At 40.5% G+C, this 21,904-nt stretch overlaps 3 protein-coding genes across 5 annotated transcripts; 2 read left to right on the top strand and 1 right to left on the bottom strand.

Moving 5' to 3' along the window:
• The first annotated feature begins 1,217 nt into the window (after positions 1 to 1,217).
• LOC145471169 (uncharacterized) lies at positions 1,218 to 5,348 on the top strand. Its single transcript, XM_081454812.1, has 3 exons — positions 1,218 to 2,060; positions 3,014 to 3,192; positions 3,819 to 5,348. The coding sequence occupies exons 1-3, from the start codon at positions 1,748 to 1,750 to the stop codon at positions 3,990 to 3,992; spliced, it is 666 nt and encodes a 221-aa protein (XP_081310938.1). The 5' UTR covers positions 1,218 to 1,747; the 3' UTR covers positions 3,993 to 5,348.
• Positions 5,349 to 5,807: 459 nt separating this feature from the next.
• LOC145471166 (uncharacterized) lies at positions 5,808 to 15,560 on the top strand. 3 transcript variants are annotated; one of them, XM_081454810.1, is made up of 3 exons: positions 5,808 to 6,029; positions 6,719 to 6,797; positions 9,178 to 15,560. In XM_081454810.1, the coding sequence occupies exon 3, from the start codon at positions 9,190 to 9,192 to the stop codon at positions 15,544 to 15,546; it is 6,357 nt and encodes a 2,118-aa protein (XP_081310936.1). In that variant the 5' UTR covers positions 5,808 to 6,029; positions 6,719 to 6,797; positions 9,178 to 9,189; the 3' UTR covers positions 15,547 to 15,560. The 3 variants fall into 3 exon arrangements, with proteins under 3 accessions (XP_081310936.1, XP_081310934.1, XP_081310935.1); XM_081454808.1 differs by having other exon boundaries at positions 6,719 to 15,560; XM_081454809.1 differs by lacking the exon at positions 5,808 to 6,029 and adding an exon at positions 6,039 to 6,145 and having other exon boundaries at positions 6,719 to 15,560.
• Positions 15,561 to 15,741: 181 nt separating this feature from the next.
• Positions 15,742 to 19,544, bottom strand: LOC145471167 (uncharacterized). The gene has a single exon (XM_081454811.1). The coding sequence runs from the start codon at positions 18,913 to 18,915 to the stop codon at positions 18,388 to 18,390; it is 528 nt and encodes a 175-aa protein (XP_081310937.1). The 5' UTR covers positions 18,916 to 19,544; the 3' UTR covers positions 15,742 to 18,387.
• Positions 19,545 to 21,904: the final 2,360 nt, after the last annotated feature.

Below are 21,904 nucleotides of genomic sequence, written 5' to 3'. Positions count from 1 at the left end.
GTACTTTTTGTACGCTTCGGTGACTTATCAGTTTGAGCTGGTCGCGCCATGGTTCGTATTTTTCCGGGTATCAGTTGCCGGATTCAAAATACCCATGGCTAGCCGGACTAAATGAACCTGATATACCACCGAAGTGTAAAAGCAGAGACCGGTACAACGTGAAATGAACTTTTAAAAGCTGTCCTCTATATTCTACGTTGAATCAGTCTTCCCTTTTTTATATTCTTCTTATATATATATTCTTATATATTTTTCTATGGTAAGTAGATCATTATTGATCGATGTATACCAGCAGGACCACGGTTGCTTGCTTAAAAACATTTGCTAGCAAATAGGGAAGATAAGGTATTTGCTGTGCCTAAATTCGTCCAAGTGACTATGATATCACAGCCATGTTGCAGAATACTTGGATAGTAGACACGGCTTGTGATTGGCTAGCTGTGAGTTGGTATGGTAAATATGAAAATAATAGTAAACAGTAATAATAAATACATTGTTTTATTTGTTAACGTTGGTCAAACAGTGGTAACCATATAAAGTTCTGTATTAAAGTTTCAAAACTGAAAAATGACGGTGCAGTTTTTTAAAACGCTGTTTCCCAGTAATTCATTAGCGCTTTACAATGATTGACACTTGAACCATGTATTATAGCAACCGAGAAAAAAAACAAATAAAATAAAACAAAATGAAATAGAAAAGGATCAATAAGGTTATTCAGTTTTAAAACAATTACAACAAAGGATGTTACGGCCGCCATCTGCACGAGCTGTGAAAAAAGGAGCCAGTTTAATTGTTTCTTTTCACATAATTCTTTTTCACTTTCAACATATGTTAAATGACGCGTATATTTAGTTAGGCCACGCTATTATGCTGGCGATTCTGTTATGAGTGATCATGAACTGCATTATCTAATTAAAACCCCATGGAATACTCGAAATACTTATTTTAAAAGTTTTCTTGTTTCAAACAAGCGAGGCCAGAGGAAGAAAGGATGCCCAAAATTTAAACATCAACATCAACTTGTTTTTAAAAAGTCTCTTCCTTGACTGAAAAGTTGTGTGTAAAATTCGTGACTCATTGTTCATTATATATAGCTGGCATTTAAAATGAATATTTCATCGTTATTGCTGCGTTTAATTTCGTGCTTATAATTAAAAGGAGATTGACAAGAATCGCGAAATTTATTATTTATTATTATTGAGACCCGAGTAGTTTTTAAAAAGTAGAAATAATAAACATGGCTGCAGTTCTGAGAAACCCGTGTCTTTCCACACCTCCTCTAATTATAATTCATTATGTAGGTACTGTTCACATTTGGAATAATCCCTTGACATTTAGAACGTCAAGGAGATATGATTATATGAAGACAATTGCTAATCCGGAGAGCGTTAAATATAGCTTTACATGTTAAAAAATAATAGCATACAAAATGCGTCAAATAAAAAATTATTAAGGAGATCTTTGATTGTTTTAAGAATCACCCTTTTTTTTTCTCTGCGCCCATCTTCAGTGAAGGTAAATTTAGTTCCGTGCAAGACTACGTGATAGCTAATAAATATATGATTACACTTAAAGAAGCGAAATCTCATCATATCCCATAAAAGGCACTGTTTTATTGTGTTTTTGCTTCATTATGTAAGCGATACCGAGCTAATTACACGCTGAATTCTTGCTATCGATGAACGGTTTCTAAGGAAACTGCCCTCATCCGATTCATCGCCAGCTAGCGTAAAAGATTCAGCAAAAGATGTTCCACAGTGCAGGTTATCGCTTAACTTTCCATCCTGCTCACGTCTTCTGCCCTCTGTGCACTCTGCCAGGCAATCCGCGCGTTCCGCTGCGACCTTGCTGTAGGTACCCGGGGAAGCCGTGTCCAGAATCACATATGGAACTTCCGGTGAATTCTCTCATGGCCCTGCGCTCGCCCGAGTCATATAGCTTCCCGGCTGAGTCGCTTAATATGAAATCATTTTCGCCTCATCATTTTCAGTCGTCAACAGTTGATATAGCGCACGCACAACGTGCAAGAACTGGCAGGGAAGAAATCAATTCCAACAATGGTAGGTTGAAAACATAAGCTTTAAAAATTAGAACCTTGAGTTTAATTTCTTGCGATTTGCAATTACAGTAAAACATTTTAACATTTTGTAGTTAATTTCTCCAAGACGCACCTATAATAGATGGCTTTCAAGCCGGTAGTTTTCGATAACCTTGTTTTTCTTACCTAAAATTAAAGAAATGATAGATCACAAAGTTTTGAATAGGCAATTAAAAGAAACTCACCTCTAAGATTTAAAGGCTTTGCTCACCGAATTAAAACTTGACAAAGAAAGATGTTTTGATGAGAAACCAGCAAAAAAAAAAAAAAAATACTCGGTCATGGGAGTGCCAAAAAACCTAAAAGAAAGAAAAGGGCAAATTACAATCAAATTCATCAACGAGGCATGCTAAATAGGCCAATTACATTGTAAAATCAAATGTAAATCACAATAAATGTTGCTTATACAGAAGCAGTTTTGTAATGATTGTTACTAAACACTGAAAAACTGTAAAATAAAAATCATCAATGAGAGATAAATCAATTTACAACGACATTGTAAAACCCAAAACATGCGTGAATTTGTTAATTACGGTAAAGACACTTAAATGGAAGCAATTGTAATAATTGTCTAATAAGTGTAATAATTTTCCTTAAAAAAACCTGTGAATCGCTAGGACTGAGCGTGGGAAACCTCGCGAAAGCCAGTTAAAAATTAGCAACGTTTTCAGTGTTGGAAACTTAATTTTGATAGCACTCGCCATTCTAATTCGGGCTTTTCTTACTCGCATTGGAGAGCGGGTGAGCGCTAACTTCTAACGCTGCTGTTTTGCTTTTGCACAGCTAAAAATATAACTCCCTAGTCTATCTGTTGTCTGATTGGTTAACGCACGTTATAAAGCCTAGAAACGGAAGTATCACAATTAAACTTACACTGAATTTGAAGTCATCTTATCTTGCAATGTTTCTTTATAGTCAGGGATGACTCAAGACAACAGCGTTACAGTGTTGTCAACAAGAGAAAACGTCGAAAGCGAACCATCTTTACGTCCGAGCAGTTGAGCCGACTGGAGTCAGAGTTTGCTGACCAGCAGTACATGGTGGGCGCTGAAAGACAGCAGCTAGCAGAAGCCTTGAATCTGTCTGAAACACAGGTGAATTTTTAACTCTGTTGCTTATTACACCTTTTGAAATGTCAGGTGAATTAGAACTTACTGTATCTTTCCCTGTGGGACTGTGAACCTCGGGATCATTCGAGACACCGCCTGGTCCAGTACAAGCCCGGGGCGGGGGGTACTCCCTATAATGGCCTATATGGGGAGGCTCCACTCGAAAGGGGTATGAATTTTACAAGTTGAGGTATATAAAAGGGTAGGGAAATCTGTCATTTAGTTATTTTAAAAAGCCTTTAATTACAATATTTCGAACGGACGCACCTTCTGGCTGTATCATTTCATTAATTAGGCACTATGCAATAGGGTAAGAGGCTGGACCTCGGGACGGAGCCTCCCCGTATAGAACTTTGTAGAGTTGCCCCCCACCCCCCCCCTCCCCAGAATACAAGAGGGAAATCACGTGGATTGGTGTTAGTAGCTGGTCCTCTAAAGTAGAGTTCTAATGCAACTTAGTCGCGTAACAAGTTCATTTTAGATATACTGGAGCTGTACACAGCACATGTACAGAAAAGCCAAGGTATTCGATTCATACGTCCTATGTGATCTTGTCTCATTTTTAATGAGGTAAAACTGAAATTACGTCTATATTTCCGTTTCTGCAACAGATCAAAATCTGGTTTCAAAATCGGCGAATCAAATGGAGGAGGGAAAACAAGCAAGAATACCCGGACTTCTTTGCTAGTTCGCTTTCCGCAATGGCATGTGAAGCGCGCCATCCGACTGCAAACACTGAGGCTTGGAATGATGGAGACAACCTGGTTTCTAGTAACAACGTTTAGGAGAAGACGCGTATCTCCTAGGTGTATCTTGCCGTTTGTCGCATTTGAACAGTAAATAACGTCACGAAAAGAATTCTTAGTTAGGTTGATTTTACACTATAACATTAATAAGAGAAAGACACTAATACAAGGGGCCTAAATGGGGGTGCTAGCCGCAGGAATCTCATGAGTTAGAATTGCAGCAATTTTTTGGCTATCAGTTAAATATGTAATGTAACCCATTTCTCAGTTGTCATTAACTTTTTCTGATCACAGATCTCAGGTGTCAGTTTAAAAGTCCCGTCACTTCTCAGCCCGTGTCATTTAACATGTTCACCGAATTTCCAGCTTTCAGATGAACCCAGCAAGGTCATTTTACAAGAGTGTTTTTCAAACAAAACGCGCTATCGCACGTAAGCTTTTACGTTATTCATAGTCGGTTGCAAAACGAAATGACATAATATAGCAGACTGTATACGAAATAAAGAACTAGATTAATTGAGTAATGATGACGAAAGATTTATTTGATTTATCAACGCTTCAGTGAAATAAACTCGCAGTAACGCACCTTTTGGTATTTCGTGCTTTTTCATGGTTTAACTTTCATATTTAGTATTGACTAACCTGCTGTTGCTACGCGACAAAGGTTTTCAAGACATCAATGGCAAATTTGTGACAAAAATCTGATCGGTTCCCGATTTCACCAATCCAAATATAGAATGTCAGGTAATTAATTATAATTTGATAACTTATGACCCAAGGGACATATTCCATCGTGCCTGTTCCTCGCGCACTAATTAAGAGCGTGGCTTGTCACTGGGTCCCTCAAAAGTTCCTGTCTTCTCCACCCTCCCTCCAGTGAAAATACAAGGAAGAGTTACAGTACAGTTACCTCAGAAAACAGGATAGCGGGACATTGTTTGGTAACACCCAGTACATCAATTCGTGGCCCTAGCATGCCCTAATACGAGATTTCTAATTAAACAATAGCGCGTTTCTGTCGAGAAACTATCGGCTGATAGTTGCCCCGCGGAAATTTGATGTTCTTAAAACAAATATTTGCCCGAGAAGCCAAGCTTCGAGGGCAGATATGCTAGTTTTAAGAACATCAAATTTCCAAGGGGCAACTATCAGACCGATAGTTTCGAGACAAACACTCTATTATCTTTATTGTTCACCACTAAATTTTCTTCCGCGCGCCAGTTCAAAAATCATATTGAATTATTTTCAACTTTTTTTAGATGAAAGCCGTCAAAGCCAAATGTAAAATTTAAATGGGAAAATAAACAAAACCACTTAATAAAATTTCAATTGTTTATTTTTTTATAAGCTCGCTTGTTTACAGAAAATGTTTTACGGAAACAGGTCGTTTCGCCCCAGGTCGTTTCGCCCCAACTCAAAGTCGTTAATTGTTTCAATGCAACTGTAACTGAAATTTGCTTCAAATAACGATACCCAATCATTTCTCTTTGTTGTATTAAACTTCTCAGTTAAGAAAAATCGTCAGTTTTTTTTCCCAACAATTTCGAATTTTTAAGTCGAGAAACCGTAAATACCCTTCTCTGGGACTTAATTGTCCACTAGTGTGTTTCTAGATATACTCCTCCAAAACGTCGGGAAAAAACATGGGAAAACGTGGCCATTTCGTAGACGAGTTACAGCTACTGCACACCAATGGCTTATAGTTCAAGACAGTTCAACCAGTCAGATTGCAGCATATTCATTATTATTAAAGTAAAACTCCACTGATCATTATGATGATGATGATGATTAGTATTATTATTATTATTATTATCGCCTATTGTAATTCTATCTGACTCTTATTTATTTTACGTATAGAAAATTTCTTTAGCCCTGATGCAACTCTCGTCCCAAGGTTGACGCGGGTTTCAAACGTCCGGCAAAACCCTGGGACGAGATAGGTGAATATTCATAAACATACTTCCTATTTCTGAACTACTTTCGGTTTCAATGGTCAGCTAAATTTGAAGCTAATTTGTGATGATATATTCTTCATTCACCCACAAAAAACTGCTTTAGCCAAGTAAAGTACTGCAGGTTAGTGTTGATAAAGATGCAGTAGTTTATCAGTTCAACTCGGAATTGTAATATTTCAGTGTAGAGGTACTCAGTTGATACTGCAGCTCTGAATATTATAACAGCAGCGTTCGGAGGTAAGATCGGTTCTGTAATTTCTTAACAATGAATGTAGCAAGTTATAACACAAGAGAAAATTACTGACCTTAACGATAGAGGGCGAGAATGATATGGAAAAAACTGTAAATCAATCGCACGACTTCCATATGTTGAATTCAATCGATTAACATGCCTTGTTCATATAAATTAAACATCCCAAGCAAGCAGTGACTGACTTTGCTTGGCGTTTACTCTCGTCGACAAAGCAATTTTTGGCCAGAAGATCTGGTCTTCAACGTCTATTATATTTTGTTTCCCGTTAGTGCTCAAATCGAGCGATCTAGTCAGTATTACTGGTGAGCTCAAACGACGGGCTGAAAACTCCCATGTTCAGTCCGAAGTACATTGAGATAGTGGAATTGTTCGCTGTTGAGCCCTTGAGCAAATGACATTGCGTACCGATCGGTAAGGCCATAAACCCCGTCGAAACTACAAATTCTGGTTTACAACCTTGTTACAAAGCAGTTTAATACCACTGAAGGAATTGAACCATAAACCGCTTATGAGTTTCATCGAACGTAACTGTTTGATCATTTAATTTGTTTCAACAGGTTAACTATCGATCTGTTGCTTTGAGGGTCACTAGAATCAGTTAGTGGATTGAAGAGGCCTGATTTGTGTCTCGGGCAGGTAACGTTGATTGAAAATTTGATTTGTCATCTGAAAATCACACGTTGCTCTGCGTAAGTTCTCAGACTATGAATTGTAGTGTTCTTTCTGCTCTTTAGTACAATGTTAGATATTCTGTGAGTAACCGTTCTCTGACTGAATGGACAGTGATTTCAGTTTCCTCGGACACAGTTAAAATTAACCACGAGGCCATCGTCGACATTGTCTACAAACTCAGTAATCGATATTAGCCAATGGACCTCTGTGGTTGAACTTCGTCTGATCCCTTCCTTGAAAATGAAAGTTCTTAGTTCGAATTCACCGAAAAAGAAATTAAGGATTTCCGATCTCCAGGAAATAAGAGCTGGCTAGTACATGGAGGTTATAATTTTGCCGTTTGGCTGAAGTTGCCTTCAATAGTTTTCTTATTACTGTCATTGGTAACCTAAAAGCATCTTGGATCAGTTGTCCATCTTTTTAACATAATGGGGTCTAAAAGCTAATTTTGATCGTGTCAATTAAATATTGTTAGGGCTGTTTTCAATTTGCGTCACGCATAATTGGTTTCATAATTGGAGGCAACTAACATTACTTCTTGATTTTCACACTTCTGGTTTCATTATCATTTTCATGTTCCCTGTTTCCTCGGCTTTCTGCTTTCTTCCTTTCTTCACCATGCGGTGACATACCCTAGAGAGGCTGTAGACGCATCTTACATGAGCTTCACGCTGATGGCACAATGTAAAAGGGGCCAAGGAAGCTATTACGTATTATACTCCTCTTACATGATCAAAGTAAACTTATCCCATGCATTCTCTAAAGAAAGGATACTGGCTTGTTTTGCGTGTTCTTTACAGTTGTTTTCAATTGTAAAGCTTAAGACACTGCATATCATAGAGGCGACTCAATTGGGTTTACCTAGATGAACTCTTGAAACACATGTGTATTCGGGAAACACATGCAGTTATAAAATTATTTCTGTCGCTCCTAATCAAGGTTTACTTTTCTGAGTTTCCTACTGACCTTTTGTCACGAAGATATGTACTTGTTTCATGTCTACTTCCCCCAAGTTCCTATCGGATTTTTTATCTTTTTTTCATCCAAGGAGCATGATGGTAACGCATGTTTTAGTAAAGCCTATATTTAGGGTCTCAGTGGAGGGTCCCTTTGACGGTTGACGGTTGAATGCTAGGTCATTTGACGGTAGAAGGTTAATTTTCCGGAATAACGTTTACAATACAAAATTAAAGCGCAAATTTGGCTGTAACGTTCCATAAAAGGGTAAACTTTTGCCCATATTTGAATAATCCAATTAGTCCTATAATTTGTGCATTAAAAATTGAGTCTTTGGTCTTCAGCTATATTTCTAATTAGCGTAGTTACATCATCTTTATTACCATTGGATGCATTAATCGCCTGCTACCGAGACTAAAAGTTAAAGGACTTGAACATAAATCTATTTTTCTGATATATTAAAACGATCATTTATAAACAGCATAACTTGACCCCATTTAAGGCAATCGTTAAGTTCTTAATTAAGGATAACTGAGACATTTGACGGCTAAGAGTGACTTGCTCATTTGACGGTTGACGGTAAAATTACGGAGCTTAAGAAAACCACGACGGCAACGGCAACGGCAACGGCAACGGCAACGTCGCTAAACAAAAGGTTTAATGAGCAGAACAATGGCTGTGCACGTGCGTTACAATTCTTGGTACATTTCTTTGCTGTCCTCTGCAAAACAACAACGTGAAATGACCAAATTCTGCGTTGTCTGGAGAACTTAAACAACGACGGCTAATTTTTTAAATTTTTATTTCGAATTTATCGAAGTGTCCTAGATTCAGTTTCGTGATAGCTTTGACAGTGATAAACAAAGTAAATGACTTTAGGGTACCGCGAGATTCGTAGGTAAAATATAAACTCATTTTTAATCGACGTTGTCCTCGGCGTCGCCGTCGTGGTTTCTTTTTGCATTTTTGACGGCTAACGGTTAATTTTTTGGCCATTTCACGGTTGACGGTTATCCGCATTGAGACCCTCTATATCAAAGTCTTTAATCCCATTATTTAATTCAACAGTGGTTAACAGTGTTCCTTAAAAGTGTCTGAAGATGAGAATTTTGTTCGTTACAGAGACCGCCAAATATAGCGCAAACGTGAGAACACATCGGGCAACAAATAAATGTTTAGTTGGTTTCCATTCCCCGAATAGTTTTGATCACTTGTGCGTTTTTTTAATGGCAGTTAATAGCCAGAAACATATCAGGCACGGTTTTTACCTCCATAAAAAAAAAGAATTGTTTACAACAAAATAACAGGCGAGCGTCTTGGCAAGTTCAAGGTACATATAGAATGTGTGAAAATATAAAGCATCATGCTTTTCATTCTCATCGGGCAGGAACGTTTTGCAATGGAGGAAGTGGAGAGAATACTTCAAGACTTAAAGATATACAAGGAAACCGAAAACAAAGAAGCCGAGGGAAACTCCTACATCGACCTCGGTAGCGCCTACCACGATCTCGGTCAACACGAGAAATCCATCGAATGTTTTGAAAAATCCCTTGTGATTTGTACCGAAACTGGAAATAAAGATGGACAGTGGAAAGCATGCTGCAAGCTTGGAACTGCCTATACGTCTCTTCGAAAGCATGAGAAATCCGTTGAGAACTTCGAGAAAGCGCTTGCGATCAGTAAGAAAGGTGGAGATAGGGAAAAAGAAGGAGAAGCACACATCAATCTGGGTGGAGCGTACTATGCTCTCAGTCTGCACGATAAATCCATCGAGCATTTTGAAAATGGGCTTACCATCAGTGAAGAAATTGGCAACAAACCGTTGGAAGGCAAATCTCACAACAAAATCGGCAAGGTGAATTTTTTCAAGGGCCAATATGACAAGTCCATCTTTCATTTCGAGAAGGACCTGGAAATCAGACAACATTTGGAAGACAAACGTGGGCAAGGGCGCTCGTACAATCTCCTGGGTAAAGCTTATTATGCTCTCAGTCAGTATGAGAAATCTATTGATTACCACGAGAAAGCTCTTGCGATTGGCAAAGAAACTGGTGACAAGAAAGGAGAAGGGAACACCTACAACAGTCTCGGAGATGCATACCACACTCTTGGCCAATACGAAAGAGCGATCGAGTATCTAGAGAAAGGTCTTGGAATAAGCAACGAGCTCCATTACAAACAAGGAGAATTAAAGTCTCACAGCAGTCTCGGCATGGTGTACCACGCCCTTGGTGAATTCGAAAAAGCTATCGAGCACTCGACGAAAAGTCTTGAAATCAGTTCAGAAATGGGAAACAAACAAGCAGAAGGCACATCTTACAGCCACATCGCCGGAGTATATCATGCCCTCGGCCAATACGATAGATGTCTTGAATGCTATGAAAAAGGTCTCGAGATCGCCCGGACACTTGGGGACAGACACGAAGAGGGCACGATCTGTACAAATCTTGGCACTTTGTATTATGCCCTTAGCCAATTCGACAAATCGATAAATTACTACGAGAAGGGAATTCAGATCTGCAAAGAAATAGGCGACAAAATAGGAGAAGGAAGAGCCTACCTAAACCTCGGTGGCGTATATGATGCCATTGCCAATTATCAAGAAGCTCTTGACTTATTGCAGAAATCTCTTGAGATAAGTCAGGAAATCGGAGATAAACAAGTCGAAGGCGCGTCCTATAGCAGCATCGGTGGTGTGTATAATTGTCTTGGCCAGTTGGAAAAGTCGATCGATTGTCAGCAGAAAGCCCTTCAAATTTATGAAACGATCGGGGAAAAGCAAGGACAAGGGGAATCCCATAACAAGCTTGGCAGCGTGTACAGTGATCTTGGCCAGTTTCAGAAGGCACTGGTTTGCTACGAGAGAGGCCTTGAGATACGGAGAGCAATCGGTAACAAACAAGGAGAAGCAGCATCCTACAACAACTTTGGCAGCGTCTACTACGAGCTTGGCCAGTACGAGAAGTCAATCGAGAATCACGAGAAAGCACTTGTGATCAGAAAAGAAATTGGAGACAAACGAGGGGAGGGGAGATCATACAACAACCTCGGTAGTGTTTATCACGATTTAGGCCAGTACAAGAAAGCGATCGATTACTTCAAAAGAAGTCTCGCAATCAGCGCAGAAATTGGCGATAGGCAAGGAGAGAGATCTTCGTACATCAACCAGGGCAATGTGTTCTACGCTCTCGGCCAGTATGACAAATCTATGGAGAGCCAAATGAAAGCACTTGAAATAAGCCGTGAGACAGGAGACATCCAAGGAGAAGGAGCATCATACAGTAACCTGAGTTCTGTATGTTATGCTCTTGGACAATACGAAAAGGCGATGGAGTATCAAGAAAAAGCACTAGAAATAAGGAGAGCCATTGGAGACAAACGCGGCGAAGCTGCCTCTTGTACCAACATCGGTGGCCTTTGCCGTCTTCTTGGACAGCATGAGAAATGTATCGCGTATTTTACGCTAGCTATCGAAGCTAGTGACGTGATAGGCGATGAGAGCCAGCAAGGAAAGTTGTACGGTAATCTTGGCGATGTGTATAACGCACTTGGTCAAAAGGAACAGTCAAGAGAATGCCTTGAGAAAGCCGTTGAAATCAGTAAAGCTGTTGGAGACAGACAAGGAGAAGGTACGTCCTACAACGTCTTGGGAAGTATCTGCTACGCCTTACGCCAGTATGACAAAGCTATTAGCTATCTTAAATCCGGTCTTGAAATCATGCAAGACCTTAGTGATAAAAAGCTAGAGCAAACCACCTACACCAACCTCGCTACTGTGTATCAGGCCCTTGGCCAGAATAAAGAAGCGATTGAGTGTCACGAGAGAGCGCTCGAGATCAGCAGAACACTGTGCGACAAGAAGGAAGAAGAAGCATGTTGCAGCAAGCTCAGTAGTCTTCATGAGGTTCTTCGCCAATACGAAAAATCTATCAGCTACAGAGAGGAAGCTCTGGAAATCAGTAAAGCCCTGGGTGATAAGCTAGCTGAAGGGAGGTCGTACGAGCTTCTTGGTACCACATATCACGCAGTCCGTCAATATGAGAAATCAATCCAGTGCAGAGAAAAAGCGATTGAGATCAGTAAATCAATTGGTGCCAGAAGGGCTGAAGCAAGATCACACAGCCAGCTTGGAAATGTCTATTATGATCTTGGCTTGTATGAGAAGGCTGTCGAAAAGCATCAGACGAGTCTTGAGATTCGGGAAGCCATTGGTGACAAGCAAGGAGAAGGAACCTCCCACAACAATCTAGGCTCCGCGTACTGTGCACTCAACCAGTTTCAGAAATCTATTAAATCCACCCTCAGAAGTCTTCAAATTAGTACAACAATTGGGGACAAGGAGGGAGAGATAACATCCTGCAACAACCTCAGTACGGTCTATCAACTACTGGGCCAACATGACAAGTCAATTAAATACGTTGAGAGGGCACTTGAAATTAGCAAAGAAATTGAGGACAAGCAAGGAGAAGGAGCATCCTACAGCAACCTCGGCATTGTGTACCATGCTCTCGGTGAGTATGAGAGGTCAGCTGAATTCGAAAGGAAAGCACTCGCGATCAATAAAGAGGTTGGCGATAAAGTGAGAGAAGGAATTTCCTACAGCAATCTTGGCAGAATATACTACATTTTTGGCCAGCATCAGAACTCGATGGATTGCTTTAAAAGAGCTCTCGAAATCAAGAAAGAATTTGGAGACAGGGAAGGACAAGAATTTTGTCACAGTGCCCTCAGCCTGTTGTATAGTAACCTCGGCGACTATGACAAGTCAATTGAAAACCAAGAAGAAGCCCTTGAAATTTGCACAGCAGTCGGAAACAGAGAAGGGGAAATAAGATCTCACGATGTTCTCGGCACCTTATATTACATGTTCAGCCAGTTTGAAAAATCAATCCAACACCAAGAGAAAGCTCTTGAATTCAGCAAGGCAGTTGGCGATAAGAGAAGAGAGGGGTCATCTTACAGCAATTTAGCTACCATCTACCATGCTCAAAAGCAGTTCGAGAACTCAGTGGAGCATCAAGAAAAAGCTCTTGACATCTTTAAGGCGATTGGAGACAAACACGGAGAGGCAGCATCGTACAGCAACCTTGGCAGTTCTTATTATGCTCTTGGTCAATATGAGAAGTCCTTGATGTATCTTCAAAACGCGCTGAGAGTCTGTAAAGAGATTTGTGCTGTAAGAGGACAACTCAGATCATACAAGATCCTTGGAAGTGTTTATCATCTTCAGGGACAACTTAAGAAGTCTATCGTGAATTACAAAAAAGTGTTAGAGATCAGCAGAGAAATTGGAGACAAACAAGAAGAAGAAGCTGCCTGCCAGAATCTATACACCTTGTACAATGCACTTGGCAAGCAAGAGGAAGCTGCCATTCAACAAGAGAATGCACAGAAGATCGCGAAAGATATTGGAGGGAGACAACAAAAAGATGAATCTCAGGAACGTTGTGCCCAATGTGTGTATTATGTTTTCGACCTTTATGAAAAATCTATTGAGTATCAAGACAGGCCCAGTGGAATGGGCGATGTAGTTGCAAGTAAGGATCGCAATCCAAGTGATTCTGGCAAACAAATTGAGATGTCCATCAACTATCACGAGAGGGAAATGGAAATCAGCAGGGTAACCGCTCACAAAGCGGGAGAAGTAAAATCCTACTGCACTCTCGGAGAAGATTACATGGTGCTTGGCCAATATGCGAAGTCCTTTGACTATTTCGAGAAAGCAGTCGAGATCAGCCAAGCGACTGGTAGCAGAGAAGCTGAAGCGACCTCCTATAATGGCCTTGGGGGTGTGTATTACAACCTTGGCCAGTATGAGAAGTCAATAAAGTTTCAGGAGAAAGCATTGGAAATTTATAAGGAGATCGAAGACAGGGATGGCGAAGGAACAGCATACAATAACCTAGGAAGTCTTTACCGTGCCCTCGGCCAGTATGATAGGGCGATGGAATGTCAAGAAACGGCACTCGGCATCTGCATTCAAATTAAAGACCGAAAAGGGGAAGCCATAGCATACAATAATCTCGGTAGTATACACAGTGCTCATGGCCAATATGATGCTGCAATGAAGTTTCACGAGAAAGCTCTTGAAATCAGAAAAGAAGTTGGAGACAGAGAAGGGGAAGGAATTACTTATGTCAACCTCGGATATGTTCAATATATACTTGGCCACTATGAGAAATCCATCAGCTATCTGGAACGAGGACTTGAATTAATAAAAGAAACTGGAATAAAACGTGAAGAGCACATGGTTCTTTACAGTTTAGGCGTGAGCCATTTCCACGAGAACAGCTTCACAAAAGCATCCGACTACTTCCTTCAGAGCATTAAAGGCCACGAAAATACACGGGAGTCTCTTAAAGATGAATATAAGCTTTCATTAGATGATCAGAGCATTTCTTTTTACAAGGGACTTACTTTGCTATTGTTGTCCCTTGGAAAAGTGGCCGACGCCCTCTGTACAGCAGAACGAGGACGAGCTCGTGCACTGGTAGATTTGATGTCCGCCAATTTTGGGATCCAGGAGGTCACCGACAAAGGTGAATTCACTCCAAGTTCAATTGCAAGTCTCTTTGAAAAACAGCAAAGTGACTTTCTCTTCGTTAGCATTATAACAAGGAGGATCTATCTTTGGTTCGTGGAAAAGGGTGGTAAAATGCATTTCAGCCCTAGAGGGAGTGAAGCAGAGCTGTCTGCTAACAAATCAGAAACATCTTCTTTGCAAGATCTGGTGGCAGCAACATTGAGATCGTTTCCTACAGACGACACAGAGGAATACGAAGACCGATCATTGTCACCAATCTATGAAGACGAATCGTCATCAGCAGAGGAATCTGGTGAAACACCCAGTCAGCACCATTTCCGGGGTAATGAAGAAGAAGAAAGAGAAGCCAATCTCAAAAGGTTGTACGAGATGATAATGGCACCTGTTGCTGGTCTTATCCAAGGTCCAGAGATTGTCATTGTCCCAGAAGGAGGATTGTTCCTAGTCCCATTTGCAGCCTTGCAAGATTCCGATGGAAAGCACTTGTCAGAAACATATCGAATCCGCCTCATTCCCTCTTTGACATCACTTCAGGTCATTCAAAGTTTCCCAGAAAATTACCATTCTCAAACTGGGACACTGATTGTCGCAGATCCGACGGTTGGCCTTGTAGAGTTTGATGGAAAGATCGGAGTTTTACCACCTCTACCAGGCTCCAGAATGGAAGCCGATATGGTATCCCGGTATGTTCCAGCACCATACTTCAAGCTTATTGGAGAGCAAGCCACGAAGAATGAAGTGATTAAAAGAATCCAGGATGTAGGGCTGGTGCATATTGCAGCCCATGGTGATGCAGAGAGAGGAGAAATTGCCCTTGCGCCAAATGACCGTACCGCTGAAATCGCACAAAAGAAAGATTTCATGCTGACAATGGAGGACATAGCAAAAGTCGGCATAAAGGCCAAGCTGGTAGTACTCAGCTGCTGCAATAGTGGTCGTGGTAAGATCATGACAGCCGAGGGAGTTGTCGGAATAGCTCGGGCGTTTCTTGGGTCTGGTGCTCGCTCCGTTTTGATGTCGTTATGGCCTGTGAACGATGCAGCTACCAAAGTCTTCATGAACGTGTTCTATAGGAGCTTAATGCGGGACCAAAAGAGTGGAAGTGAGGCTCTTCACCTGTCTGTCAAAAAGTTAAGAGAGTCAGCAATGTACAACCACTTCAGGCACTGGGCTGCTTTTGTCCTCCTTGGAGATGATGTCACATTTGATTGACCTCTGTAATTGGGGTGAGTATTTCTAGTATTAGAAGTAATTTTACCCGTAAGTCTACAACAATTTTCCTGCTGGCGTAATGCCATTGTCTTCGAGATTTAATCTTATGGTGGCAATTTTCACCAATATATACTGACCCGTGCGAACCACACCATGAAAGTGTCTAATTTCACCTTTTCTTGGCTTCTTCTCTAGAAAATCAAAAGAATGGAAGCACAACTAAAGGTTTTCTTAATTTCGGCGTGCAAAGATGAAGCTGTTCAGAAAGGTGCTTGATGGTGCTCCAGAGTCTTCTATTTCTCTGCTATCCTCTGCAGAACTGACTGTAAAAAGATGCATCTTTAAAGTCACTTGTTAGCGGGTCAAATAACCGCGTGGATACTTCAGGGAGCGAAGCTTCAGTAACGTACTGAACACAGCATCTTATTTCATTGGTGCAGACAGAGCAGGAGTACTGTTCAAATCTTGTGGAGTACCAAAGAACAATTACCAAGGCAATCAGCAAATGAACTCTAATAAACTCAATTATTTTTTTAGTTGTGCGGAATCGGTGAACAGAACTGTTGTAAATAAACCTAGAAATCTATCTTGGAGAATAGCGTTGTGTATTTAAAAATCTGCACGCTTTTGCGATCTGTTTTTTGTTAGAGACCCTTCATTAAGGTCCTGCAAAGTATAATTTCTTTTAACTTGGAATAATTTGCTTTTTGCTTGGCAAAAGTTAAAAAAAAAAGAAAGTTTCGATTCACGTATCAAAGCACCTTTTACATTTTGTTAAAACAGAAGAATTAGTACGTCTCAGAGAAGAATAAAATAGTTACGAAAATCACCTGCTAAGTGTTTGGCTGAGATAAATTTGAATTTGTAAACGCTTTTCGTGGGCTCCTGATTATGCCCAATTCCTCACGTGTTCGGCGTTGACTAATTGTCTGTGCTGTCCTAATCAGATTGTATTTCTGGTAAGCTAAGTCAAATATTTGTGATTATTGTTTAATGCTAAAATTTCAATTAGAATCCTTAACCTTACTTTACTACTATCTTTTTTTTTTATCAGGTTGTCAAGTTTTTTTGTTTTTTTTTGTTTTTTTTCTTTTCTTTTAGTTTGTTTGGGAAGTAGGACAGGACAGGAACAGGCAGGCATTTTTAAAAACTTGTCACATTCAGTTATTGAATTGTTTTTTTGGGTAAAAACTACAAGGTTCTAGTACTTTCTAATGTGAACATCATAGAATGGCTAAAATGTATAGCATCATTTTTTTGATAGCATCAAAGTCGTATATTTCCTTTTGTGTTTATGTAGTTTTCTTTAGCGGGTAATGTGCAAGATAAAAATAAAAAAGTCTTGAACTTATTAAAATATTCTTGTCTGATCTATGCTAAAATCCGTTCAAATTGGGTGCTCAGAGATCTTGAAAAATGCTACACATTTCATGAATAAGAGTCTTTATCTTAACTGCCCCTGGGCGTCGTGCAACCTTTTTAAGACTTTATTTCATTAGATATCCTCTCCTTTCTTGAGCTGTAAGCCAACTGCAACGAAAAAATTTAAATCCGAAACTGTTGCAAATCTCAATAAAATTATTGTATTCACGAATAATTTTTTACAAATCCGAAACTAATTTCCAAATTCAAGAATCGTCGAAATGCAGAAAAATATTTTGGAAATAGGAAAACAAATATATTTTGTCACGTAGTACTTGCGCCAGGAGTCAGCCAGCATCAGAAGTTTTCCCCTCTATTTACCATTCCAAAATGGCGGAGGAACGCGAGGGAAAAAACGCATTAAAGAATTTTCTCGGTGTGTCGATCGAAAGAAAAGGCTTTTTTGTCATGATAAAACAGCCAGCCGCCAAGACCAATACCCAAACTGTATTTACAGATAATTGAACGAAGTTCATCAATCTGAGTTGGGTTGATTGGCTAAAACAAACTCAGCTGATTTCTTTCTTTTTAGGGTGCGGATGGCGCTAACTGACAACTGACATTTGTAAACCTATTACATATACATCGATTTAAAAATATCATTGATGCGTTTTCAGACCTTTGCATACGGAATAATCACACTGGAGTTTGGAAACTCGTTATTAAGTCTGTCAAAATAAATCATTTACAATTTGAACTTAACATGCCTTGGCCGAGTATCAGCTAGTTCTTTTGCCGAGTTCTTTATCTATTTATTTCTTTCTTTTTCCAGCATATCTTTCGGTGGTGATATCATGACCACTTCGCGATCTCCGAGTTCGGTCGGAGTCGCGCTTAGCGAGTCGGGCTCCCGCTCGCGGTTCTAGGCGGGGATTGTTATGCAGACTGAATAATTTAATTTGACTCCGCGCATCGAACTTCCTAGTTTAAAAGAGATACACCTGGAGGGCTCGAAACAGGAATTTCTTTACACATTTCAGATTTAGCCCATCCTGGGAGACCCATGCTGGGTTGCGGGGGCAGTTAGTGCGGGACCGAGGCACGCCACGAAAATTTTCGAGACGTTCGGCACGTTGTTCTTCTACCCGGCCCGCACCAGGTCTCCAAGGTTAAAGTCACCCCGTCATAATTTCTGTTCATGGTTGTTGTTTCCTCACTCCGCTGCGAAAAAAACAGCGTTTTTGTTTTATTCAGAAACTCAGCACGCACTACATATCTTTTGGAAGTATGTAGATCAGTTACTTGATAGAAATGCGCAAAAGGACACATTCTTTTATTGCCCAACACTTAGCAAGTTACTAAATGTTACGTTTAGAGACATTTCTACATACATTATGCTACAAACAGGCGGAGCGCTTGCCCGTTGACTAGTGTAAACTTCTTTCGTGACAAAACGCAATTACTTTGACCTTTTTCTTTTTAGTGTTCTCCTTTGCTCATTAGCAATTCTCCTGGGAATTCCTCGAGATCTTTTCCCCTTTCCTCAATCTTTGTGCGCGTTGGTTCTCCAGGGACAACCGGCAAATGAGGCTTCACGTCGGGTTGAACTAGAAGAGAGTTGTAGCGAGGGTTGAACCTCAAGGAAGACGGCTGCAAATCGTTGTTCTGCACAGCAGTCGTCAGCGGAAACGAAGGCACGGGTGCGCGACAGGGCTCTGCAGGCATATGCGGCGCCAGCCCTGGGGAGAAACCTTTCACCACCCCTGTTGGTAGCTGAGTATAAGAGACTGGAATATCTCTCGTGCAATCGAAATGTGGCCTGTTTTGATTGTAGTTTCCATGGTGACCCGTTGAATGACAGCTTCTGTTACAATGGGTCATTGTGTTATGATTTTGTTGAAACGCATGTATTGGCTTGCCACTGTGACTGAAGGCTCCTTGCAGGTGCTGGGACTGGTCCGTTTGAGACGGATTAAAAAACGAGACTGGAAGGTTCCTTTGAGACATGGGACGGCTTGGTGCTTCTGAAATGAATAAATAACAAACAAATAAATAAATAAATAAACAAACAAACAAATAAATAGTACAGACAGCGGTTTTATGAGGTTTAAATTTGCGAACGTGACAAACACAAGTTTGCCCATCTCAATACAATGAGCAAGCGGAAGTGCGAACAGATTTTCTTGTTGTCGCATGAAATTTATTCAACCCTGACGGTTCTGTTGCCAGCCAATTTCACTGTCCGGCACGCCCTGCATGCATGAGGTTTTTTTTTTCCTTTTTCCTCCATTTCCCGTTTGTCACATCATCGCGGCCAATCATGCTTCAACACACATCACGCAATTTTCACTAAGAAAATGAACGAATTATTACATACATGGTTAAAACAACGGCAACAAGAAAATCCACCTACCTGGATTTCAGACGCGCATGTTATATCGTACGCGCACAATCCCGATTTTATATATTTCAAGGCAGAATTGGGACCCGAAAATTAATCTTGATGTTCGTAATTCATAGAAATTCCAGTCTTACAAGAGTGCCACTGTCCGACAGAATCAAGCAAAAGAAAAGAATGTACAGTGAATGTACGTGAAATCCACGGAAATGAGAATTGCTGTCACTAAGGTGTGAAATCAAATTTACATTTGATTGTAAGGTGCGATTTCTGGTTTATTTGCTCAAAGAATTTGACAAACTTTTCTGAAAAAGGAAAAACAGGAATTGTGAAAAAAAGTTGTCATTATTCACTGCATTATTTCGTAGCTACATGCAGTATGAACAAATGCACACTTAAAATTGAACAAGAACTGATTTAGTATATTGCGTAGGTAACTGCCTGTACGAGTTATAAGAAATATCATTAATTATTTGACTGTGGTTAAATAAATTTTACTACAACGTGTTTCAGTTTGATGTGAAAATCTACGTGCGACAAATGTTTTCTGAAAAAAAAAAGCGCAATGACGTTCCCGACTTGTTACAAATGTACACACCTTGCCAATGCGAGCTCTCCATTCTGCTGTTCGATGCACTTGAGTCGGGTAAACGGCACAACTCCGAAAAAGTCCTGTTAAAATGCTTGTCCACTTCTGCAGCCGCGTCCCCTCGAAAATGCAACAGCAAAACACCTCTCGGGCTGAACTGTGTCTGCACAAATTCCATGTCTGCCCCACCGCCGATCTGATCAGCTGTCTCAGCTGTCTCCTCGACGAATTCTTGGTCCGTGCTGCGTGAGAGAATTCTTGAGGATTCCACGAAATTTTCATCTTCGGGTTGAGGCTTTTGCATCTTCGTGCATGAATTTCTGTTAACAGAATTTTACTTTACACAAATGAAACTTATTTTAAAGCGGCAGACCTTGCACATTCTAGTGATCCCAAGGTGACCGGTACCGACCACAGTTGCACCAAAGGTGAACGCGAATGAAGGGCCGCGAGGGCGCATGTTAAATCTTTCTCGTAGGAATAATTGGTGAAATGACAAAATTCGCGAAAGGTCCATCGTGAAAATTTTGAGCACAAAAGAAAATTGTAAATGTAAAACCTTAACTTACCACAAGGGCTTATTTTGTTATTACCCAACACATTTCGCCGCCTCAGACTGGTTCGTCATAAAATTACAACTCAAGAAGCTCAAAAACCAGCTCTCAAATTTTCTTTCCACCTTTACTGGAAATAGCTTGGCGAAGAACCACGCTCGGCCGAGGCCGCTCGGTTTATAAATGAACACCCTCGTGGCTAAACCTCGTGGCTATGATCATATAGGAACGAGGAGGCGAGTTAACGAGTAGATCGTTGATGATGGGGGAGGGAAGACAACAGACCGGGCTCACGTACATACAATATTTAATTATACATTTAAAGCACACAATCGGATGTCAGTCGTTTCGCCTACGCGACCGAAGTCGTTTCGCCTACACGATCTGAGTCGATTCGCCTACATTAAAGTTGTTTCGCCTACACTTAAGTCAAAAACATTTTGCGAAGATAGATGAACATCACTGCCTGTAGGGAGCAGAGGAGTCGTATTTGACCGTATTTCCCGTTAAATTCACCGTAAAATTGTAGCGCGAATCGAGTTGTTGTTGATTTAAAAGATTTCAACAGACGCGTAACACGATGCATGTAAAGTGGAATGCCGATTTTTCGAACCTCCAAGGGAAACGAAAATTGGTTCGAAAAACTGAGATTCCCAGAAATCGGGGGTGAAATTACAGTGTTTTATTGAGGAGGGGAAACGACTTTTGGTTCGAGTTATCGGGAGGTTAGAGAAATCGGGATTCCACACAGTATGATCACGTACAGTTACTTGAATCAACAACATATCGATCCTCTGCTCCCTGTGCCCTGTCAGACTTCTTTCGGTGAAAGAGAGGTCGAAAGGAGGCAAATCAGGCAACAACAGTTATATATGTAGTAAACAAACAAATTTAATCTCTTTCTCTCTAGCTGGTCACAATGGTGGTCACGCGCCCTTTTAAATTGTTGTACAGTCAAACCTTTATTAAGGTTACATTATTATATGGCTGTGTCTCACAAGGACTGGGAACTACCGAATTCACGAATTTGATTGGCTGAAATCGATATTGACCGCGGTCTAGAATTTTTCATCTAGACCGGCATCTAGACCGGTTTCATTTTGCGTTGAAAAAGTAGCAAACTAAAATACAAAAATGTTCACCATTTTCTTTTATTTTCTTCTCAATCATTTATGGAAGTGCCAGAAAGCCTGATGACAAGAAAAAAAAAGTAAAGAGGACGAGCAAATTTCGGCAGATTTAAGTTAAGCTCATCGCCGTTCGCAAGCAAAATGTCAGCAAACCAGTTACATTAAACGAATTAAAGTTTTCTTCTTTGCCATATAACAAACATCTTATTAACCGAGCTCAGTCGGCCTGTATGGGAGAATCTTGACCTAGGTCGTGTGTACAGACCTCACTGCGTTCGGTCTGTACTTGCGACCTCGGCCAAGATTCTCCCATACAGACCTCCAG

Source organism: Orbicella franksi, unplaced genomic scaffold, assembly GCF_964199315.1.
Source record: "Orbicella franksi unplaced genomic scaffold, jaOrbFran1.1 SCAFFOLD_32, whole genome shotgun sequence".
Classification (NCBI taxonomy): domain Eukaryota; kingdom Metazoa; phylum Cnidaria; class Anthozoa; order Scleractinia; family Merulinidae; genus Orbicella; species Orbicella franksi.
The sequence above is the reverse complement of the archived record's forward strand: the minus strand, read 5'-3'. Positions and strand labels throughout refer to the sequence as shown.

What these genes read in the sequence shown, in the direction of transcription:
- LOC145471169 (XM_081454812.1), top strand. Translation starts at nt 1,748, where the DNA reads ATGTTCCACAGTGCAGGTTATCGCTTAACTTTCCATCCTGCTCACGTC. An exon ending in AGAAATCAATTCCAACAATG is followed by an intron (nt 2,061 to 3,013) that starts GTAGGTTGAAAA and finishes GTTTCTTTATAG; the next exon opens with TCAGGGATGACTCAAGACAA. An exon ending in TGAATCTGTCTGAAACACAG is followed by an intron (nt 3,193 to 3,818) that starts GTGAATTTTTAA and finishes TTTCTGCAACAG; the next exon opens with ATCAAAATCTGGTTTCAAAA.
- LOC145471167 (XM_081454811.1), bottom strand. Translation starts at nt 18,915, where the DNA reads ATGTCTCAAAGGAACCTTCCAGTCTCGTTTTTTAATCCGTCTCAAACG.
- LOC145471166 (XM_081454808.1), top strand. Translation starts at nt 9,154, where the DNA reads ATGCTTTTCATTCTCATCGGGCAGGAACGTTTTGCAATGGAGGAAGTG.